Source organism: Chlamydotis macqueenii, chromosome 3, assembly GCF_036417535.1.
Source record: "Chlamydotis macqueenii isolate bChlMac1 chromosome 3, bChlMac1.mat, whole genome shotgun sequence".
Classification (NCBI taxonomy): Eukaryota; Metazoa; Chordata; class Aves; order Otidiformes; family Otididae; genus Chlamydotis; species Chlamydotis macqueenii.
In genome coordinates, this window is record NC_141558.1 from 97,511,339 (window position 1) to 97,535,268 (window position 23,930).

General features: G+C 39.2%; 1 protein-coding gene across 4 annotated transcripts in view; it reads right to left on the minus strand.

The window, feature by feature from the left end:
* Nucleotides 1-23,930, minus strand: part of DISC1 (DISC1 scaffold protein) — a 208,835-nt gene that overhangs the window by 28,761 nt on the left and 156,144 nt on the right. For all 4 annotated transcript variants that reach the window (XR_015258242.1, XR_015258243.1, XM_086745426.1 and 1 more), the window contains exon 10: nt 19,536-19,596. Coding sequence is in view for 2 of the 4 variants with exons in the window: in XM_086745426.1 (XP_086601552.1) it covers nt 19,536-19,596 (61 nt within the window). In the remaining 2 variants the exon portion in view is untranslated. The remainder of the gene's footprint in view (nt 1-19,535; nt 19,597-23,930) is intronic.

The following is a 23,930-nucleotide window of genomic DNA, read 5'->3' on the forward strand; positions in this document are numbered from 1 at the left end:
TCATAATTTCCAGTGGATAGCTTGTTTCGGCTATTCAATTTAATGAAGAGCTCTATTGACAGCCTGGGCTGCCGTTATTTGGCCATGACTCAGTCTTCGGTCAACGTGCTTTTTATTGCATCTAAGTTTTACACCCATTTCAGTAATCAGCAATTACTGAACATACTGCTAATAGATTGCTTTCATCTTAAGGACATCTTTGTTTTATCACTGTATCTGTAGAACTCTGACAGATCTTGAACTAAGACACTCAGATGTTACTCTGATCTTTTCAAGAAATCACTGAACGCACATATAACCTGGATATTCTGAATATACCTAAGCCCAAGGACTCTGCATCTTTTCATCTGTATTTTGAAATTCAGCGCTTGGAAGTATTTTTCAAACACACTTATTAAAATGAAAACTATCTGAAAGCTGCAAATAGCTGACACAGAAACACATACCAAATAATTATTAAAAATTATGTTGCCCCAGAATGCAAATATCTAACTTTTACATCGGGTGTAAAATCAAGCTCAACTGAATTTCAGAGTTTGGTTTATTCATGTTCAATCCACACTAAAAGTGCATTTGCAGTCTCCTTGAAGCCCAAAGTATGTGGATGGCTTTACTGAACACAGTTTTTTTCAGGTATGCAGCTTTTCAAAATGATGGATGGAGACTGGATCAAACCTTATACTATTCCTATACTTATAAATATTTCACAATGTATCAACCTCTAGGTGTTATACACCTATCTGCACATTACTATCTAAGTGGAATACGTGGCAAGTTCAATGTAGGTGCCAGGAACAATATGCTGGAATCCACAACAAATCGCAATCCATCAGCTGTTTATACAGACCCAGCAACAACAAAGCATACCTTCATCACCTGCTGATCTGCTGATTGTGAACATCCAAGTGCCAGAATGCTCACGAGGTGAAAATGCCAGGCTTTGTACAAACACCAAACAGATTGCAATGATGGCCCTTTCCTCAAAGACTATTAAGTTTAAAACAAGCAACAAGAGCTAGGATACAGATGAAGATGTTCAAACAACACTGAGACAACAGTGAACTGAACATTGCACGTTAGTTACAGTATAACAGTTTAATTAGTTACATCATTAACTAATTAGTCTAATCACCATCAAGCACACTGAGGTATCACAGTGAATGAGAATTTTAAGGACTTGCAAGAGGCCAATGAAACACATCAGTGGGTATCCAAGATCACCATTCCTCCATAAAAGAATCATGTAAGAAAGGCAAAAGATGCTAATACAAAAACATAATGAGCAACTGATTGATACCAATGTGGTATAAGATCTGTAAATGGAAGTCAGTTTTTTGATATTATTAAAAAAAAAAAGATTGAGTAGGTGGTAAAAGACTGAGCAGCCTTGACATTGAAGGCTATTAGTTATGTTTGATGTGACAGGACAGAGGAAACCAATGGAAATGAGTAAATGAAGTGAAACGATCAGAAACACAGAATTAAAATTTAATTTAAAAGAAAAAAAAAAGGTAGAAAAAGAACAGTCATTGCAGTGGCAACAGCATTTTGAATGAACAAGGGTACAGCAAGACTGCTTTTGTCAAGTCATGGCCAGGGAAATGGATGTTGAAGTGAGGTGCTCAACCTGAGTAATTTTTTTAGCTGGATGAATAACTGGGACAGGTCTGATCTCAAGGATACTACGCAGAAAGAACATACAAAGAGCAGGCTCAAGTTGACTTAAGAATGGCTGAGACATCCACAGCAACAAAAACAGATGCAGCAGGGAGAATTCTGGATTAGGTCAAGTTGATGATGATGAAAGAGCTGTCAGAGAAATAGAGCTGTTTATGGACAGGAGGAAATGAATGCAGGACAGGTTTATCCTTGAGTTCTCTTCATAAAGTGGCAATTGAAATTGTAATTGCAGATGCCTTTACCAAGTCTGAAGTAGTTTTCTAGGAAACAACACCAGAGACCAGAGGGTACAAAGAAACCAGAGGATATCTTCAATCTACACGGGACATTGGGTGAAATTCATGTCAAGAGTCACATTGAGCAAGGATTCTCTCTCTCCTTGAAGTCCAAAGAACTCTGACTTTTCACAAGATTCCCAGAGATATCAATGGGAGCTCTCTATGTGGTTCTCAGTACAACATTATTCTAAAGCTATTTATAGTGCTAACTAGAACTATGAGAACACAACTTTCCTATTGAGGGCTCTGCATACAAAAGGCACATTCAGTTCCTGAACATTATAGCCTAAACAAAAACATGCCCATGTAAAAATAGCCAAAAGATTTTATATTAAATCCTATTAAAAAAAAAACCAAACAAACAAAAAATAAAAACAAACAAACCAGAAGTCTCCCACAATCTCCTCAAAAGCAAATCTGAATCAACACAGAGAGATGTCACTACTTGTAAACCTCTAGTTTTCAGGAATGGCCCTTGGCGAGTGAATTGTTAAAAGCGGTTTTTAATACCCTGAGGTCAACACTGGACATCGACAGAATATGTTGCTTATTTTAAGAGAAATCCCTGTAAGAAACCACATCTTGAAAACCAAGAGAGTGAGACTGAAGCTAAAGGCTACATAGAAAGACATCTATTTAGAAACTGCATAAACAAAAGCCAGCTGATGAGGGGAGATTAACCATCACTACGAAGAACTACTCCAGACAGCTTTCTTCTAATAGGTGAGCCACGCTAAGATGCAGATTCAGGAAAGCACGTACTGACCTTTTCCCAGTACCTGGCACGTGTATTACACTGCATCTGCTGACCCTAAAGGCAGTTTTCTCTGACAAGAAAGCAAACAAAAAGCAACAAAAATAGTCTGGCAGGAACAGCGATTTTCATTATGACAATTAAAATAATTGGAAAGTTTTGAGGCTTGCACAAAATGGCAATGCAAATTAAAAGACTTTGCTCTATGTCCTTGTTCTTTGTTGCTCTATTGTACAAACTAGGGAAAGTTTCTCTGTATTTTGGTCACTCATTTCTATTTATATTTTGCACCACAGGGAAGGAACTAGCTCTTCTTGCTCTACATTTAGTTATATATCTTTCTTGCCTTTTCTCAAGGCAACAGCCATGCAGTGAACAAAGAGGCAAGTAAAAAAGTATGGAGTAATAACACTTAGAGGGAGGAAGGCAACCATATCGCTTTACTGTTAGCAGAAATCCACCCCTCTGATTCGATTTATCGTATTAATTCACAGTCATGCATTAACAGCTCTTCTTATATTTAACAAGTATTTACTACTTCAGGAAGATATTTTTCTTCTCTCCTTCATAAAAAAAAAGATTTCCAGCCTGATAAGCATTTGATCTTTAACCTTAGCTGTTTTATTTTAAGATGCCTACAACCAATCTGTTGAACAAACCAAGGACCACAATGTTCCTCTCAGTGGGTCACACGAGGCTCTAAGGAGAGGAAGGCACATAACTCTCTTTTCCCCATCTGGCTGGTCTGCAACAGCAGACTGATAAGGGAAAAGGTACAGCTAGGGTTCATCAGATCACAGCTCTCAGCTGATAAACATAAAACAGAGAAGAAAGAACGTGCAGGAAAAGGGACAAAGAAAATCTGAACATTGCCTGAACAGCAAAACTTTTTTTTTTTTCCTTGGCCTGTGCACTAGAAAGTTACCTTTTCTAAACATCTGGAATAAAAGCCTTTTGTTTTTTTCTTCTTGCAAGCCTCCCTAATCCTATAAACCCCTTCATACAACCCCAATTTCACAATTCAATTCCTTGCATTGTCTCTCTTCTCTCCAAACTCCTCAGGAGCCGAGAAACTCATGAATTGACTTCATATTGTTCCAATCATGCAGTTCTTCCCCACTGTGGGAGACATTCTTCCTAGTCTCTTATTTAAAAGCTCACTGACAACACTTGCTTGCTGTTCAGCACTATTATTGCATTTCTCCATGTAAAACCAAGACTCACTGTCAGAAGGCCAGGAGACTCCACACTCCCCTGTCAGATGACAATCTGCTCTAACACCTACCTTGGAGACTAGCTACAACTCCTACGCAGAGTCTGAAACTTGCAGTCCTTTTCTCAGGCACAAGAAATTTGCTTCTCTGACCTTGCCTTCTCCCTTATAGAATAATAACTAGAAAAGAACATGTAGCTGACCCTCTTTAAAAGTGATGTTTGACCTGCTGGAGAATACTCTGGACCACAAGAGCACAAGAATCCCCATCCTCATGATCCCCATCCAACTTTGAGATCTAACATTTAACTCCAACACATAAAATTTTTGCTCTGGGCTGACTTTTCTAATATCTAAACCTTGTGAGCCGCAGATAAGTTCTCTGCACAAGAGTCCTATTGAAAAGACATCCAGCACACCTAGACGGGACATGACAGTGCAGCACAGAGATGCAGATCCTACTTTCGCGCAGCTGGAAGAACAGGCGATAGCAGTGCCTCTGCTTTCTACAGCATCCCAGGAGCAGAGTAGGATAGATTTGAGAAAACAAGTGAGCAGAGCCCCTAGACCAGACCAGCCCTCAATATGGTGGCTATGGCATCCTCCTCTCCCGTACTCAGGGACATAGCAGGGCATTGTGCACCTGGAGGTGCAGTAGGCAAAGTACCTGGAGCCAGGTCTCCTGTGTCTTGTCTTAGCTACAAGATATGGTTTTGTACCTGTGGCAGCAATGGTAGTGGGAAGACAGTTGGACTAGATGATCTTATAGGTCCCATCCAACCATGTGATTCTATGATTCTATGATTTGTTGAGTGATCTAACCTCTGTGACATCGCTAGGGAATACCCATCACAGTCTTCTCAGTTATGTTGGGATTAAAAGCTATAACTTCTTGGCTTTGTGAGGGGAAAAAAATAAAAAAAAAAAGCAACAGTTCAATTCCCTCCTTGCCCACATCTGCCAAATTTCACATTTCAGATGAGTCGTAGTGGAGAACCTCAAATACAAGTAGACGCCCACTCATCTGATATTTAACACTATAGACACCCTAGGCCCATTATAAAAGACACAGAATAGAAGTGCAAGAAAACCACTTTGGAAAGAAAAATGCCATGCTGTAACGCAACCACTCAGACTGTACAATCTCCTTCAGACTGCTGCTGCCTGCTGCTCGGACTTTGCTTCTTTCCCATCTCTCCTTGTCCATCTGAACTTTCACTCCAGGAACAGTGTATTTCCACAGGTCTGGCCACAAGGACAACCTCCACAGCTCTTTATACTCCTTTCACTTGCAAACTTAACTCTTTTTTTCCCTGCCTCTATTTTCTCCCCACCCTCTCTGGTAACACTGCCGTTTTATTATTTGTGGTAGCTCCAGTTAGCATATTCAGATGAAAATCCTATGAAAGATCGTGCACAGAATAAGCACGTGCTGCACTGTAGAATTAACTAGCTGAGAACATATAAATTACACCTTATGACTGTATGTATTATGTTCTATTTGTAAACAATTTTAATTGTATTATTTTATCAAATGAAGGACTTCAGATGTCCCTGCTCCTCGCAGGGGGGTTGGACTAGATGATCTTTGAAGGTCCCTTCCAACCCTAACCATTCTATGGTGAGACCCCACCTGGAGTACTGTGTCCAGTTCTGGAGCCCCCAGCACAAGAAGGACAAGGACCAGTTGGAGAAGGTCCAGAGGAGGGCCACGAAGATGATAAAAGGGCTGGAGCACCTCTCTTATGAGGACAGGCTGAGAGAGTTGGGGCTGTTCAGCCTGCAGAAGAGGAGGCTCCGGGGAGACCTGATAGCGGTCTTCCAGTACCTCAAGGGGGCCTACAAGAAAGATGGGGAAAGGCTGTTCAGTAGGGCCTGTTGCGATAGGACGAGAGGTAATGGTTTTAAAATAGAGGGGGGTAGATTTAGATTAGAAATTAGGAAAAAATTTTTTACAATGCGAGTTATAGAACACTGGAACAGGTTGCCCAGAAAGGTGGTGGAGGCCCCATCTCTGGAAACGTTCAAGGCCAGGCTGGATGAGGCTGTGAGCAACCTGACCTAGTCAGGGATGTCCCTGCTCCTTGCAGGGGGGTTGGACTAGGTGACCTTTGAAGGTCCCTTCCAACCCTAACCATTCTATGATTCTATGATTCTATAATTCTATATAGTAAAGATGGATGGATGGATGTGAAGACGTACATATATGAAGTAAATAAGCCTTTTTAACTTGTATAAATACTTTCCTTTTACCATAACGGTAGGACATTGAAGCAAAATCAACACACCATGTAACTATTATATTTCACAGTGCTACAAAATGAGGGACAGATTTTTCAAATGTGCATACCAAATTGTCAAAGCAAGGTAAACAAAGGGGAGCTGTGAGCGTAGGCAGTTTCCTACTTTGGATTTGTAGCTGCATGATTTCTGTCAGCAGTTGAGATACCTTATCAGGAATACAGTCGTCAGTGCAGACGTGCATTAGGAGGGAGGGCTGGAAGCAAACCACTGCCTAGGACCAACTGCAAGTGGGATCAACGTATCTGATCTCCTTCCAGAATTTTATTTTTCTATTACATTCTCACATTAATATTTTCAATCAGTTTGTGGCATTTTGTACATATGCATAATGAGGTTACACCATAAATAAATTGTATAATTAAGAAAAAACAGATAAAAGCATTTTATTATGATGGATGGATTCTAAAATTCCTAAGGAATTTCTTCAGACTTTTCAAATGCTACTAACTTTAACTGACTACTTAAAACATTTAATAAAAATTTCCTTCCTATTAAGACATTCAGATTTTTCACAGAAAGAGGCTAATAACAACAAATAATAAAAAATATTAATGGAAAAATACATGGCCCCTCACAGTGATCTTGGTAAACAGAAAAACATAAATATCTGTCAGTATTTTCTGCCAAATGTTTATATATATATATATATATATGAAAAAAAAGCCTATCAGCTGCACTCCTTATCCACAAATTGTTCCACTCAGTAAAACATTACCTACTGCATCCAGGATACTGAAGCATTGGATTCTCAACTGAAATCTAAAAGCAATCTGCTAAGAATCATGACATCCTTCCCTTGCCTATAAGAAGGATAAATAAAATAAAATTAAAAAAAACCCTGCTATCAGCATCTTAAGGACAGAATAACCACTTTGTATTTTCTGTGAAATGTACATATTTTATGTCTGCTTTTTCTTTCCTGAAAGGCCTGTTCAAAACAAGGAGGAAGAACAATTTTTCTTGTGCTTAAAACCGATAATGGACATTTGATTAGTGTTATTAGAAAAACAAGATACCACACAATAGTGAACAATATTTTTGTTGTTTTCTCTTCAATCCTCCAGCCATCTATTTTACCCAGCACAAAACTTTAATCATGGCCTGTCATCTTCCTATCAATATTCAATGTCACTGTGTTATACTTAAATTATCTCCACTGGAAGCACAAAATGATAGACTGCTGCAGCTGATCGTTTTCATTTTGATTCTTAATGCAAGGTGGATGCGGGAATGGGATCGACATGTCAAATGCAGGAAATTAAGTAATTTACAAGGGAAGAAGGAAGGCACCTTGTAGGAAGAATTTACTACTCAATTTTGTCCCTACATTTACTGTACAGTTTATTTTTACTATATTACCTAATCTATAACGTAAAAATTTACTACCTGTTTTCAGGGCTATTTCTTTCTCTTTAAAAAAAGGAACAGAGTAATGGTCCTCTGCCCCTACCTCCACTGAAACATCTATTATAAATAATCCGTTCTAAGAGCAAAAAAATTAACTTTGATAGATGAGGAGAAAGCTACCAGGGAATTTTTCTTATTAAGCAGTCCACATAAAGCCGACTTCTCAACCCTAGTTTATCGTTCACCTCATTCATAATCTGATAAAGCACCTTCAAGTTTGATACTAACTCTGATAACTCAGTCTGCATCCTGCTTGCCTTTGGCTCCTGCAATAACAGCAAAGCACCACAACGTCCTTGACTGGACGGGAATTGTTGGAATGACTTTTTTTTCCCTGCACGATTTAATATTAAATCAGACGTAAAGGAAAGGCATGAATTAGGCCCTCATTTTGGAAAGCATGCATCTCCGGATCTATGTATTCATCTAAGCTCTGTTCAAACAGTTCAGCTGCTGCACAAACCTAAATGCTTTCATAAGCCTGAACTCCACAAAGGATTCAACTTCCAGTGATTTCCACTGAAACTGAAGTAATTCAGTGGCTTGCGAAGTCACAACCAGTTCTAATCCAAGAAAACATTCATTTCCAAAAGCATGCCACAGGAAGAAAGCGCAGTGTTTGCACCGAGGTCACATTCTCAGCTGCCACAAATCTGCACGGCTGCAATAGCAGCAATGGCTATTTATACCAGGAGAAGAATGCGTTCTTATCGCAAAGCAATTAGAATAACGAGCCTGATCTCTTCTCGTTTATTACCATCTCTGACCACAAGTGTTAGGAAGCATACTGAAGGAATTTACAGTTCTCCTACCATTTTTTATTCACCTCTGTTCTCCGCTATAAAATTCAACAGTTTATAATATATTCTCCCCTCTGAAAGGATTACAGATTTAGATGTTCAGTGTCAAGTGAATTTGGGAATGTGAATCATCCTGTGTACTACTGACCAAGCAGGAATTACACACGCATAACGATTAAAAACAGCAGGACACAGAAATGCCCTTTTAGAAGAGATATAATTGGTAGAGATGATATATTGTCATCATGTGGGAATGTACCTTGAATTTCAACCTTTGTAACCAGGAAGACACACCTGGAAAAAAGAGAGTGTTGGCCAAATACCGATGTCAATAGCTGCATGCTTATGGAGTTTCTCCAAAAAGTCCGAGGGCACAGTATGACCTGCTGTGGTGCAGGGTCAAATAAGGTCAGAAGCCAAACCCTGTTCTGCCTCAAAAAGAGCAACAGAGAAAGGGCAGGGTCTCCAGATCCTCCCTGGTTGGATCCTGTTAGCTACAGTGAACCCTGTGCTGCCGCTGACAACACAATTCAAGTTGCTGGGGCCTGCGTGTCTTCCCAAACTGGCTGAGTACATTCCCAGCAGTAAGTACACTGAGTAACAAACACTTCTAGATGCCAGTGGGAAAGACTGTCCCAGCTGCAAGCAAGATAGAGCTATCCTACATCTTCATAGTCATGCTATACAGGTGGTGATACTTTATTTATTTTCTACTTGTTTAATTATCATCATGCTTGTATCTAATTGGCCAGTCAGGATTTTGTGCAATGTATCGTGCAAACACAGGACAGGAGGATTTAGCAGCACTGCTGGACAGCAGGCAGATGATGTCAGATGTCCATCCTCATCTTCCCTTGATTGCTCTACACCCCTTATTACTCTTGATGGCAATCCTGCTCAAGAGAGATGACAAAGCTTCTGAGAAATGCATAAACTGGTTTGAAGTCTTGTCTTCAGGGATGCACTCAAAAATAGTAACAGTAGGAATATACACATCCACCTCTGAATCATTTTCTTGCCAAGTTCAAAAGGGATCAGGTCTTTCTCACTATGTGTATTCCCTACATGCAACCACCAAGAGGGCCTGGTAAGAGCAACAGTTTAACACCATGGACACAGAGGTGACAAACAGCTTTGCACATCCCTCCCTCCTTTCACATAGTCCTATCTCCACACCTAAGACAGGTTGAGGTTTGCATGAAATCAGCTCACAGAGAAGACAACAGCAGGGCAGAGCCAGGCAAGGCACAGGTGATGCTGATGGGCAAAGAGAAGCACTCTTCAGAGTTTCCAGCCACGATGCACTCACCTTTTTCTCAATAAAAATAAAAGACTGGGAGAAAAGTGCCACGAAATTACTGGAAACAGTCTTCTGCTTAAGTGGATGTCTTTTTACCAATTTTTCAAACTCAGCCTCTAGTTTCTAGAGTGCCTCTCATTTGACACTATGCTCTTACAAAACACCTGCAAATAACACTAGCACCTCCTGTTGCACATTTTCTCCATTATCTGGATGGGATGATGAAACCACTGTCCTTGAGCTTGACAGAGTATCCAAAGGCAACTCCTCAGCAGCTATAGCACACTGCAAATGCATCGTCATGTTGATAGTCTTGGACCTTATCTTCAATGAGGTCTGTGGCTGAACACTCTTTCTGAAGCACAATGGAGCTGTGAGATTGAAATATCTCACAGCCAAAGCATCTTCGCATAGGAAATTGAAAACTACTAGAAGCAAATCACCAAAACTCATTGCATCAACCTTCCCTTCATGAATGCAGATATATATTAGCACTGATATCTACAAGAAAAATTGTATAGGCTTCCAGGTGAAAAAGCCATGCAACCTACTCTCAGGGAAGAGGAAGCCAGTCTGATGTCAGTCATGTTAGACAGTCACCATTCAAAAAATGGGATCCTCTCCACATTCACAAGTATCATTGCTCAAACAAAAAAATTATGAATATTAATTTCAAGGTCTTCATAAAATTCATGTAATTCAATCAAATAGAAAGAGATGAGAAAACAGAGAGGAGCACAAGTGATTAAAAAAATTACAGAAAATATAACTTCTACTCCAAAATAGGGAAATCTCAGCACACCAAAGCAGCAGTGATGCAGAATTACTTATTCTTGATGAGGCAAGAGTTTGCACCAGAGACGACTACTGTGACATTAATGAGTTTCAGCCAAGTGTTGAACTCTGGCTTTGCAGGCATGACTGACCAGCACCAGAACAATGCAGCGTAAGAAAAAGGCACACTGAGCAAGAAAATATCCTAACAAAACACACAATTAATAACCAGCTAGAGGGGTTGTGAACTTTCAGCGCATGTTCTTTTTAAGCAAGGGCAATACTTTCTGTTTTTAGAGGGGGAGACCCAGCCTTGCCCTCTGATGATTTTTGCTATGCTAAGTGTAAAATGAATGGAAGACAAAAAGCCTGGAGGGAAGGGGTGGGGGTGGCCAGGCTTTTCCAAGAATACACAGCAAAATCCCCTGTCACCTTGTCTTTGCCAATGCTGCACACTAACTACCGAAGTTAATTCAGTAACCTGGGAAAAGCCCTAGCCTGGATGAAACCTGAATTAATAAAGAGTTACTAAAGGCTGTGTGACCATGTGCTTTGTTTTTTCTAAAGCACTTTGGTTTTCTAAGGACACTGGAAACTGGCTCCAAATCTGACCTTTTTTTTTTCTTTCCCCCCCTAAAAATATCTAGTTTCAATGCTGAGATTAGATTTAAAAAGAACAGAGCTTTCCCCTACTTCTCATAAAATAGTACAGTCATGTGCCACAGTTCCCCCAACTCTCAATTAAAAAGGAAAAATGAAATCATTGTTTGTGACCCAGTATCCCTGAACAGGCAAAATGCCAAAATTTTTTTTTTTTTAAAAGAAGACAACAATAATTGCTAAGCTTGTAATTCTTGTGTCCTTCTTCACTTCTCACCCTTTCATATAGAAGCTAGTCATTAAAAAATGTTCAGGGCACAATATATACCAAATAAATGCTAACTTTCTACTAGGACTTAAAGTGGAAAAGTAAATTTTGTCTTATGTCCCCTTCTCCCAGAAAACTGCTGGACCCAAAAGCCTCCCTTATCACAACTCTCCCTTTCTGCAAGAATCTCCCTCCACACCTCGGCCAACAGATGGTTCCTCAGGAATTAAAACAAAGTCCTCCTCCCCTTGCAGCAAGCATTCATTTTATCACTGCAGACTCCAAATGTCCTTGGTACTGCCATGAAAGACATGGTGGGTTCCATCAATGCAGTTATCTCCTACCTTGTGGAGGTCAGAGACAGAAGCAATAGGGAGTTTTAGGGGTTTTTTTAAAATGTATTTTCTTCACTTGGTTGAAGAAGCAGACTGCATTCTTTGCCCTCCTCCATTTTTGCTGCCTGTGCAATGTGCATATGGATATAAATATTAGTTGTGCCAGTGCTGAAAGACACAAGTTACATTTTGGGAACTAAGACCTGCATCCTCTTTGATAGACGTAAGTTCATCTATCAAAGTATCTCCACTAGCACATTGCACCAGATCACTCTGAAGATTAAATACTACAGAGATATGATTACAAACTCTGATCTGCTGCACTTCCAGAGAGGTGACTTCAGTTTCCACTCCCTGTGGACACTACCGACACTTTGCACGTCCAGAAACAAAGGAACAGCAAAGATTCTCCCCTTTCCTCTAGACCAAATTAACCTAGGCTAATCCATTTCCAATGGATTCCAACACCAAATATGTTCTGAGATTATTTAAATTTAAATTTACTAAGAATTTCCAAGATATTCCATCGAGACATCGCAAACATGACAAGCACAGTCAGCCCTTTTGATGCACTCTAAGACCACCTTTGACCAGCTTTAAGATCATTAGCGGTATGAAACACTATCTTCAGTGTGCCCTGCTCCTCGGAGCATTCTTACCCAGCTCTGCTCCCAAAAACATTTCTGAAACTTACTATGTTATAAGGAAGACTTGAGATACATAGTATGTAAACTAACAGGATGAATAATGAGGGATGAGAATAACTATTTTAAGACAGTCCATTTTCAAGTAAACTGGAATGTGATGTGGTTGCAATTCATCCTGACTTGTCCTGTTATGGCACTGGACCCTCAGGACATTGGAGGTCTCATCTGAAGGAATGGAGCTCGGTGAAGATGACACATTCGAATGCATTATAAACACCGCCTGCATGAGAAAACCACAGATTTCCAAAGCAGAATGCATGCACACACCAGCAGTCTGAGCAACCAGCTTGCAGCCACATTTGGTCTAAACTAGTCAAGTGACATTTGACTGAAACCTTTGGAGGGGGGCAGGGGGGGATCACAGATGTATGAGATCAGGTAAAATAACACCTTGGGCTTGACTTCTGTTTCTTCAGTAAATGCAAGTTGTCCTACACACACACACAATTCCCCTTCACCCCTCAGTGATCAAGGAGCCATGCAGATGAGCGCACCTTAGATCAGGGTAAGGCTTCACTACATTTCCTGCACTGTGCATTCGTGAGTTAAAAAAAAAAAAAAAGACACATTAACACAAAAACAAACAAACAAACAAAAAGCAAAAAACATTGTTGAACAGAAGATTAACCAAGACAAATAGCAAAAAACCCAATCAATTAAAGAAGAGAGGTTTTGCATACATTTGCAAGGTTACCAGGTGCTGTATCATTCCACAATGGCAAAGCACTGCCACTGCAATATTACATCTTACTAGCAGGCATATTTATCCATTTCCCCATCCTCGCAGAATAGCACAGAAAATAGCTCAATAAAACACCTTTGTGTAATTGTCACCAGTTATTCCTGAACTATATTATTCCCCTAAAATAATTTTGTGATTCCTATCTGGGAATTAGAAAAAGCAACTAAAAAGCCTTGGTGTTGTCATGAATGGAAGTCACAGCGTAATCTTTTGAGGCCTGGAGAACAGTATAATCACATTAAATTCCCTCAGCTCAGGAAATGTCATCTTTACATCGGCGGGTACAAAAAAAAACGTTCCTAGCCTGAGGCAGTTATGATAAGGGATTTAGAAGCCATCACCATGTGGGCCATGAGATATAAAGGAATGCATCACCGCATATAAAGTATCTGCTGCTCACAATTTCGGCACTAATGTTCTCACAGCTGTGTGTGACTTAAGACCAGCTGGGAAGAAGAAAGGGACTAGATGAGTCACAAGAAGGATTAGTGTTTTGTCTAACCTGCATTTAACACTCCTGCAGCAGAACCGCTGGTTACCAAAATGAGATCAGATCATTATCCAGCAAGGGACAGGGGCTGTGGGCTCTCTTGGAAGCACAGTAGGAAAAACACACAGTCCTGGGGGGTGGTAGGCAAAGATGGCATTTCAATCCTATCTCTGCGCTCCTAAGGATACCACCAGCAACTGAAAGAGCCCTCAGTGCAACTAAGGCGGGTCACAGGTTACGCAAAATTACCACAGGCCATCTGGCAGCTGCCTGCGCTGCTGCGTAAACAAGAGGGAGAAGCTTCTGGAAAGCCTTACTCAGCAGCCGTAGCACAGCAGTTCTTCTCTGGCAAACACCAGGCTTTCTATACAATGACATACAGGACACCAGCAGCCCAAGATGAAACCTTACCCTTGCAGAAGAGTCTGGAGATGGTCACAGATGGTCTGGAGATGGGCTTTGTCATTAAAATGCTTGATAATTTGCAAGCTTGTACTGGTAGGCTTGGATACCACAGGCTGCTCTTCAAAAGCAGCATCTGACTTCAAACAGGACTCTGAATGGGTGCAGGAGGCTAAAAAGCTCCAGCTGGACACAGGGATCTCACCTCACTGCAGAAAACCAGGACAGTTTTGAGAAATATTTAAATGCCTAATTGTTTAATCAGCAATGAAGGCAGTTCCTTCTGGGGCTCCTGCTGCCTCAGGGCTCAATTCTCCATGACAGGTCTGGCTCTTATGCTCTGAGTGCATGCAGAAGGATGACCGACAGTCCCAAGATCTCTGGTTTCCCCTGACATTTCATTTACTCTCTCTCTCCTTCTCCTTCAAGGGGTATTTTCACTTGCGAGATACTTCCTCACTGCATATCATATCTATCACTAATTGCTCAGGCTACGGTTCAGGCATAACTTTCATGTCAACACGCAATGCCACTCAGGAAATATTTAGTGTGCCAAAAAACTCAGTTCTTAGGGCAGATGTCAAATCATTCACAGCATACAGAAAAGAAATCTTCGGATGGCACTCGCCTGTAACAATTCCGTCACATTTACTCCATCTGTTTAAGACCGCAAACTTTCACAGATTATCAATTCCTAATAAGTTTCATAAAGGCAATATATTCCAAATATGTTTCTATGGATATGGGACATATCCACATATGGATATTTCAAGTACATGGATGCTTGCAAAAGAAAAGCATTGTTATTTCATCCTAAATCTCATGAAGCTGATTTGCACCATTAATTTAGTTTTCATGGTATAAAGAAATATATTAAAGTATATTTCTGTTTTTAAAATAAAATGGCTTATTTCACTCTACTACTGTAAGAGTAGCACAACTGTGTCTCCAAAGGTAAGACTGGGGTGAAAGAACCAAAACCTCTCGCCACATGTTTCAGTGATGCAATCAAATTCCTAGTTTTGCACAGCACTTCATAAGATAACTGTATTTGCTGTGCAATATTTACTAGCTTCTACAAGGGCAGTGATCTGAAATACATTTTTTTTTTTACATTTTCCTGTGTTCCACACATTTGTTTTCATTTCTTGAGCTATCAAATATAGTTCTCACACAGATCAATCTTCTTATGCACACACATTCTCACAACCCCTCTGCAATGGAAGGGAAAGAGACTGAAACTAGGACTGAGATTTAATGAGATACAGGGCATATGTAAAATGTGACAGATACACAATTGCTCACATCATGTGACTTTCACTGAGATATGTAAGAACTAGTAAATAACTCAGAAGACAATGACTTTTCATATAGAAATACATATCAAAGGTTTCTTACTCTTTTCAAAGGCAAGTGATTTCTTTTTTTTTAGTATATTCAAAACAAATGAATATTTACAAACCCCGAGTCTAGACTTGAATTCCCACATCTGAGTACCTAAACAAACATAACTTGGCATTCTCTCTCCATCGATTTCAAAGGTCTTTATTGGTACCCCAACATTTTAAAAAATCTGGCCACTTTTATTTAAGTATTGATTTAGGAGGCAGCATTTAAGCATGAAATCCCAACCCAAATCTTCTTATAGCACTCTTTCTTGGCCTCAATTCACGACCCTCAACCATTTACATAACTGAAGTTCACTTATAGCAGAACTTGGTAGTTCTTGAAAGAGTTGGATTGTTGAAGCCCACTTTAGTCATGGTAATGATATAAAGCCCCAGTAGAGCTTTCACTTGGAGTAGAAAGAAGTGAGATGAAGAAATACGCTTTCTCTGGATAACAGGAGTCTCAGAAGACAACACTCAGCTGACTTTCAATGAGCTGGATCAGACAACTATAGCAAAGTTCTCCTGTACAATTCCTCTAAAACCGCTGAAGTGATGAGCTGAAGTTATCTACGCAAAACTACTTGCACTTCGGATATTCACACAGACAGATGTCTCCACTGAACACAGTTTCATTATCCTAACTCTGAGCACTTTTGCACATCTCCTGTTTACTAGCAAAAGGTAAGCAACTTGCAAGGCGCGCCATGGAAGCGATGGCAATGTTATTTACACACTCAAAGGAGTGGTTAGTGATTTAATGTAAAAGCTCCAGCAGTGGCTTGAGCTATACTGGTGACTGGGAAAGAGACAGCCTGCCGGATTATTAAACATGCTATTTATCCTTTTCTTGAAGGATACTGCCCTCAACAACTGTCAATCCACTGCTCGGAATGCAGCTATATTTTAAAGGGAAAAGTCAAGTAATCTGTATACTTAATGGGTGGTTAGCCTCCTTTGGAGTGGAATTAGATACTGAACATATTGCCTTTTTTATCAATGCATATTTTGCCTTTTTTTTTTCTGTAGATGCAAGGCTATTAAAAGAGTACTGTTCTTAATCAAACAGATTAACATTCTATGAAGCTACTTGAGAACAGATGCATTTTGTAGGCTGCAGTTATAAGTACTGCATTTGTTATGTATAAAAAATAAAAGGCACTCCAGTGAACAAGCTAGGTACTCCATCCCCAAAAACCAACCAATCAAGGAAAAAAAAAAAAAAAAAAAAATCACAAGAGAAATGTATTCCAAACTGTTCTTAAGAAAATAAACAAAAGAGAAAAGGAAAGGGGAAGGGAAAAAAAATTATAAAATTGATACTTTTAAACTATAATCTTATGAGTCAGAGCTTTCTTCATTAACTTTCTTCTACTATAAAAGTGGTCAAAAATTACATTTGTAACAGTTCTACCTTATTTTGAAGCTATATCTTAAATTGAAGGGTTTTGAACCTAGGTTGTTTCTATTTGAAACGTTACACAGGAAATGATGTTTCATCTGGAGAAAAACTTCAGAAGCTTATTGGAATTCATGCTGCACACACTTGATCCTCTATGGGTTTCAAAGGCATCCAAGAAAGTGCATCCATGAGCCAGATGCAAATTCTACCTCTGTCTACAATGTAAACATAAAACTTATTCTTTAAACTTTCCTCAGAGAGTCTTTCTCCAGGTTATGATATATATATATATGAGTAATCTGAGCATATGAAGACCAAAAAAAGAGAAGTAGTCTCTAAGTTACTTCTCTAGGGGAGTCGGGGGAATCTCTTGGGCTCTTGCTTACTTTTTTTAATTACTCAAGGTGTAAAGCAGATGTAATTAATTACTTAAAGTCCAAAGAACCTTTAAAACCCAAGTATCTGTAACCATTTTATTAGCACAAATATAAGAAAATTTTAAAGATATAGTATCTTAGAGACTTCTTTCTGTTAAAAAAAACACCTAGAGATTTTCTCTTCCCATCAATATTAAAAGAAATTCTTAGCCCTTAATTACTTGGGATAAACTATTTTTAGAATAACACCATTTGCACATATTGAAAAATTGTCACTGGTTCAGGACTGAATCTTCACCATCTGGAGGCTTGGCCAGCAGTTTGGTGGGGTTTTTGGGGGGAGTTTTTTTGTTTATTTGGTGAGCTTTAGGGAGTTTTGTTGTTGGGGTTTTTTGTTTTATTTTTAATTCTTAAGGGCAGGAAGGGAAATTTTAGTAGCTTGGCAACACCACAGTGGTCTGTTAGAGACAGAGAAGCTGATGGTAAGCTCTGAAGTGCATGTTAAACGCACCAGTACGGCTGCAGTGATACACTTGGACTTCATGCATTTGTGTCCTCGGCAAAGGCTGGGAAGAATGCTTGTCTCAACAGCAAAAGTTTGAAGCCTGTAGCCTGGTTGCAATAGAGAATCTAGACTGAAACAGGTCCAGGTCTATGTGGTACTGAGGAAAGCAACCCTTGCACAAAAAAAAAAAAAATTAAAAATTATACTACCATATTTCTCAGCTCTTAAATCTGCTAAGGAAAGTTTGAAATGCTCTAATACTGCTCATAAAAAAATGCTTCCAAAATATCAAGCAGTGCCAAAAAGAAGGTTTAACTTTTAATCCCTCCCCTGAAACGATACTCCCCACAGAATCAGGATGAATACCAGCAGTTCAGCATGGAAATTTCTCCCACAAATAGCAGAAAGAGGGAAAGCAGCATGCAGCAAACTCATCATCAACACCTATTAAGACACATTAAAAATGTGTTGCAATTTAAGATACTGATGTAGAAGAGCCCAGGTAGACACTGCAAAAATTATAGAAAAAGGCATAAATAAACTAAAACAAACCACAACTGAAAATTCTATCTGAAAAATTCTCAGGAGGAAAAAAAAAAGTCTATATAGATTCTCCAAGTATTCAATAGTTAAAGAGAAATTTACTTCTTTCTAATAGTCTGATATGTCATTTAAATCCATACAGCCTAGAAGCATGAATATATGTTGTTATACCTGATAGTTTTTAATAAAGATTATGGTTTTCAAAAAAAGAAGCCACAGAAAGTTCCTAAGATTGGACTATATGGCGTATAAATGTTATTAAAGGCGGGGGGGGGGGGGGGGGTGTTAGGCAAGGCACAGACAAACAGCTTGATCTTCAAGGTCGGTTTCCATCATTCTTCACTCAGTTCTGAAATATTTTTAAATTTAAGACTTATGCAAAATAAATACTCCTACATTCAAAAGTTTCAGTGAGCAAATCTAAAAATCCAGAACTCTGTCTTTACCAAAGCAACAAAAAATAATGAGGGTAACAAGTTTTATTAATTATACCTGCTCAGTACTAGAAAAGGAAGTGGTGCTAATTTGGTGGATTGCATTTTATTAAGACACAAACTCCAATTACTTCCTATGAAAGCTTTTTCCAATGTAAATACACTCGTGCAAGGCAAAGTCCACTATAATAGAAGATTCCATTACAACAGCAGAGCAACATTTACTAAACATATTTCAAGGAAAAGCCTAAAACTTGACAGTGATCTAAAGCCCCCTTCACATAGCAAAAGAAGGAAATATAAATGCTAGCATTTGGTTTAAAAAAAAAAAAAGTATAAAAATAAGTATATTCTGCATTAGGACCCAGTGCTTAAAATATCTCCATTGTTGTCTTGGTTTCTATTTGCTTTCAACAATCCCCTAAAGTGGCATTCTTTCAAAAATGTTATACAAAGAGTCATTACTGGTTAAAGATGCCCAGAATTCTGGTAAGGGATTCCTTGGCTCTGCTCAGATTTGGGTTTTGCATAGGAACAGAGTGGTGATTTTTTTCAACCAGCTGTCACATCCCTAATACATCAGGGCTTCTGGGTGTTCAAGAGCTTACACCACAGATTACAGCACCTGCAGGCAGAGCTGGAGTGGTGCACATCAATCACACACGTGTTCCCTTTCCTCTGGCCATGCCAATGCTGCTCTAGAGCAGTCCTACACACTAGAGAACACGGCGATTCTTTCTTTTCCCTGCATTCCCTAACACTTTTATGCATGTCAATGCTGCATTGATATGCATTTTTAACCTTTCAAAGGCTTCCACGATATCATTCTTACCTATGTAGTTTATCCTCCAGCATCTCCATGTACTTTTCAGCATTTTCCTTTACACTGGTCACTGCAAAATAAAATTCAAAGTTAGGTAATGGTATAACTGTACAGTTTTGTATTTTTTTTTAAGTCAACTCATCTCTTACCCACAAATTTTGCTTGTATCAATTAGAAATGAGAATTCCATTAATCTTTTCCACATGCAAATTACAATGTGGGTGTCTTCTCCCTTTTTTTCTTGAAAGTCTATTGTATCTGTATTATATTAATGTACCTAGTACTTAATGCATTAACCTCTTGCTTGCGCCATAAAAATGGTGAGAGGCACAGTTTGTAGAAGTTTCTTCCTCATAAAAAAAAAAAAATAATCCAAAACAAAACAAAAAAAAACACACAAAAAAAAGAAAACCCACACATCTAGGTCCTCCCCTTTACCTTCAGGACAAGCAAGCCAGCCTAACTAATTTGTCACTTCATGCACAAGAGTCCTTTAAAATGTTATGAATCTTGCATCAAACTTCTGATAAAACTGAATCACTACAGAATGGAAAGAATTACCATTCAGGATTGTTATGAGATTTGGGGTTTTTCTGTTGTTTAATGTTTTAGGGTTGGTTGTTTGTTTTTAAACTTGGGACCTAGATATTGCCTGCATATGAGTTCCTACAACTTCTTCACATGGAAGAAACTCCAACAGACTACTTATCATAACACACAATAATAAAAGCCATTCTTTTGAATGACCCTTCGTATTCCATCATGGGTATAAAGGGGGGAAAAGTTAAATCCTCTACAGAAAAATGCAATGTTTTAGAGGATAATCATTTTCACACTATGATAACTTCTTTTTCCCCTCCCAAAGAGCTGCTTGCCAGCTCCAGGTCTAGTAGGACTGTTAATCAGTTGGTCACTTTTAAACCCTTAACTCATTGTAGAATCATAGAATGGTTAGAGTTGGAAGGGACCTTTAAAGGTCATCTAGTCCAATGCCCCTGCAAGGAGCAGGGACATCTCCAACCAGATCAGGTTGCTCAGAGCCTCATCCAGCCTGGCCTTGAATGTTTCCAGGGATGGGACATCCACCACCTCTCTGGGCAACCTGTTCCAGTGTTCTACAACTCACATTGTGAAAAATTTCTTCCTAATGTCTAATCTAAATCTACCTCCCTCTATTTGGAAACCGCTACCCCTAATCCTGTCACAACAGGCCCTAACTGAAGAGTTTCTCCCCATCTTTCCTGTAGGCCCCCTTGAGGTACTGGAAGGCTGATATAAGGTCTCCCCGGAGTCTCCTCTTCTCCAGGCTGAACAGCTCCAGCTCTCTCAGCCTGTCCTCATAAGAGAGGTGCTCCAGCCCTCTGATCATCATTGTACATCAATTAGATATGTATTTTCTATAATGACACATTCTACACTGTTCTTATGGGCAAAGCTTGCTACACCAATCAGGTACCCTGTGAATTCACCCATCCATCTCCCCATATCTTCCCTACATACAATGCCTCCAAGCACAGCTTACACATATCACGTGCTTCACATATTTCTTTCTTTCCTCTGTTATTTTTTTGTATTTTTTTTTCCTTCATAAAGTAGCCAAATCAGCTACATTAAAGTTGTGTTCACACACTCACAGAGGAGTTCACTAACTGGAACCACTCAGGTAATACCATTAGCAGTAAGCATCAGGGTCAACAGAACATCAACTGTCTGCAGAAGGTGGTGTTCACCTGGTCAGACAGCAGTCACACATCACTGAAGCAGTCTGCATCCCAATACCAATTATAGGACACATTTTGTAAAGTTCATTTACTTTTTTGTGTGTGTGTATTTTATGAGAGTTTATGCGATTAGCAAAAGAAAACCAAAACCCACAACCAACAAAAATAATTCAAAACAAAACAAACTCCAAAACCCACCACAATCCTAATATTCTACAAAGCACCACAATTTTGTCCACAACATCTTTAATCCAGGTTCACTCTCAGAACAGGCTCTGCAACACAACTTCTTGAGCCAGTAGGATTCTGGAAGGTTATCTTGTACATAGACAGCCACATTTATTTACACATTCACAGACCCATCTCACCATTAGAAGACTGCTGGTGAATGTTACGCAAAAGGTTATATATGGATTTTTTGCAATAGCACTGGAGACTAAAGTTTTCTCAGCTTGTAGCAGTTCTATAACAACTAAAGGTCTCAGCAGAAGTTCTTGGTTTCCTTAGCATGCTTTTATTCCTACGCTTCCTGCAGAACTGTGGAGAGCAAGACTCCAAGTCTTCCTTTAACAACATACTCCAGCTTTATACGAACGACCCTTATTTTTTCCAACCTCCCTATCCATCAATCCCCAACGCACTGACCTGAGGTCCAGCGCATGCTTTGATAGCAGATAGCTTAAAGGTGTACAGCTGCCACAGTACTTCCCCTTCCCTTGCCATTGTCGTAATATCCTTCAACACGAGCTGTTACAACTCAGGGGCTTCTTTCAGATAATAAAGTCAGCAGATATTACTAATTTTTGGAGCGGGATGAGAAGAGGTGGAGAATGTTTCAAACTCACTTTGTTTCTAACTGATATAGTGACTTCTTATGTTACATGAAAGATAAACCTTGCTTTCAATTTCTCCTGCTGTGCTTGTCACTTTTTAATTGGGTGTGATCTGATAGAGTAATTCGCACTTTCACAGTTCAGTCCTGCCCCTACATGCCATTTTACAATGCCCTTGAAGCACACAGCTTAATATATCAGCATTATTCAATGACAAAAAGTAATGGACAAGAATACAGCGCTAGTCAAAAGTAGGTCAGTGAAAAAGCTAACACTCATTTGGAAATCACCTCACATCACTAAACCCTACTCCCTCCTGTCAAATGTTTTAACTACATTAAAAGAAATGCAAACTTTGCTGCTGAAAGAGAAAGCTACCCAGACCAGTTTCATCTCTTTGCTGCCTTCTGCATGTAATTGGAAGAGCTGTGACCCAAAGATTTTGCTGGAAGGAAAATACAGCTTAAAAATCCGATGGAGGTTACTTCCCTCGTAACAAACTGCAAGCAGCACTGCAACAAAGACACAAATTCTTTGAGCCTTTTAGATCATTCATTTGAAATAGAAGACAAGCAACAAATTAGCAGATTTTTTGTTCTAATTTAATGAATCTATTCATCACTTCAAAGTAAAAAAAAAAAAATGCAAACAGCAAGCTATGCGTGCCTTCAATCTAACTAAGTACTAGATGACAGAGAAAAAAAATAATAATTTATGAGATTCTTTTCTGCATAAACAGGTCAAATGGTTTATTTTTACATTTAAGTGAACGGGGTTGCTTGTTTTATCAGTTCTCTGGGGATTTACATGCTTAGCTCATATTGGCCTTGAGGGGAGTTATTAAAACAAAAAAGTATAAATACTCATGGAACACCAGACACCAGGGTATTGCTAAGATTAAAAATAGACTTTTCTCGTGAAGTCTTAATTGATGAAAAGTGATTTAGCATTTCTTTCACTTATTTTTCTTACATTTTTCTTCCTCCTTAAAGCAGCAAAGTCCAGTCTTGGAATCAGTCCTGACTAGACCGAACTGAGGGGCAGCAGTGAGCTCCTGTGGTGGCCTTCTAGTTGTTACAGAGGGTAAATCTGCCATTTTGGAAGCTGCATAAATCTTTTCCAATAATAAACCTAGGTAGTGTTCTTTTGAAATAACATCACACGCTGTTTCTCATCTGAAAGCAGCCCCACTGGGGTAATGCTGTTCCTCTTATTTACAAATAAGCTTCTGGGCTTCTACACGAAGGTGTATCATCATTTTTATCTTTCAATCTTGGTTTTCACAAATTGAGCTTACAAAGACCCATGGATCATTACAAATGCTTTGCATTCTATAACTGGTATTTTCAAAAACTTTCCAAAACTGAGCATCCGACCAGAGACACCTTGAACCCAGTGTTCATATGGAAGCTCTGGATATGGACGCTTAGCACCTTGGAAGAATAAAAACTCCATTGGATGCTTCAAAAATTGGCATCCAATATCACAGCAGTTTTTAAGTGCTAGCCTACAGGTCTGTAGTTCTCTACCAGACTATGATCCACATCTTGAGTCTCAGAGATACAAACGCCCTTTTTTAAAGGGCATTATTTCTTTTTCAGTCTTTTATTTCCCTTCTTTTTTTTCTTTTTTTCTTTGGGTTTTTTTCTTTTCTTCTTTTTTGGGTAGGTGAATAGTGACACAACATTTTGACACAAAATTAAAGGTTGGAACAGCCACAACGGCTGCTAGAAGATCTAGACCCAGCATGAAAAGAACTGGCAGACATTACCTGCCTGCACGACAAAGCTGAAGCCTATACAATTAGCCTCTCTGATTGACAAGCATTACATTTCTTGTCAAATACTTTA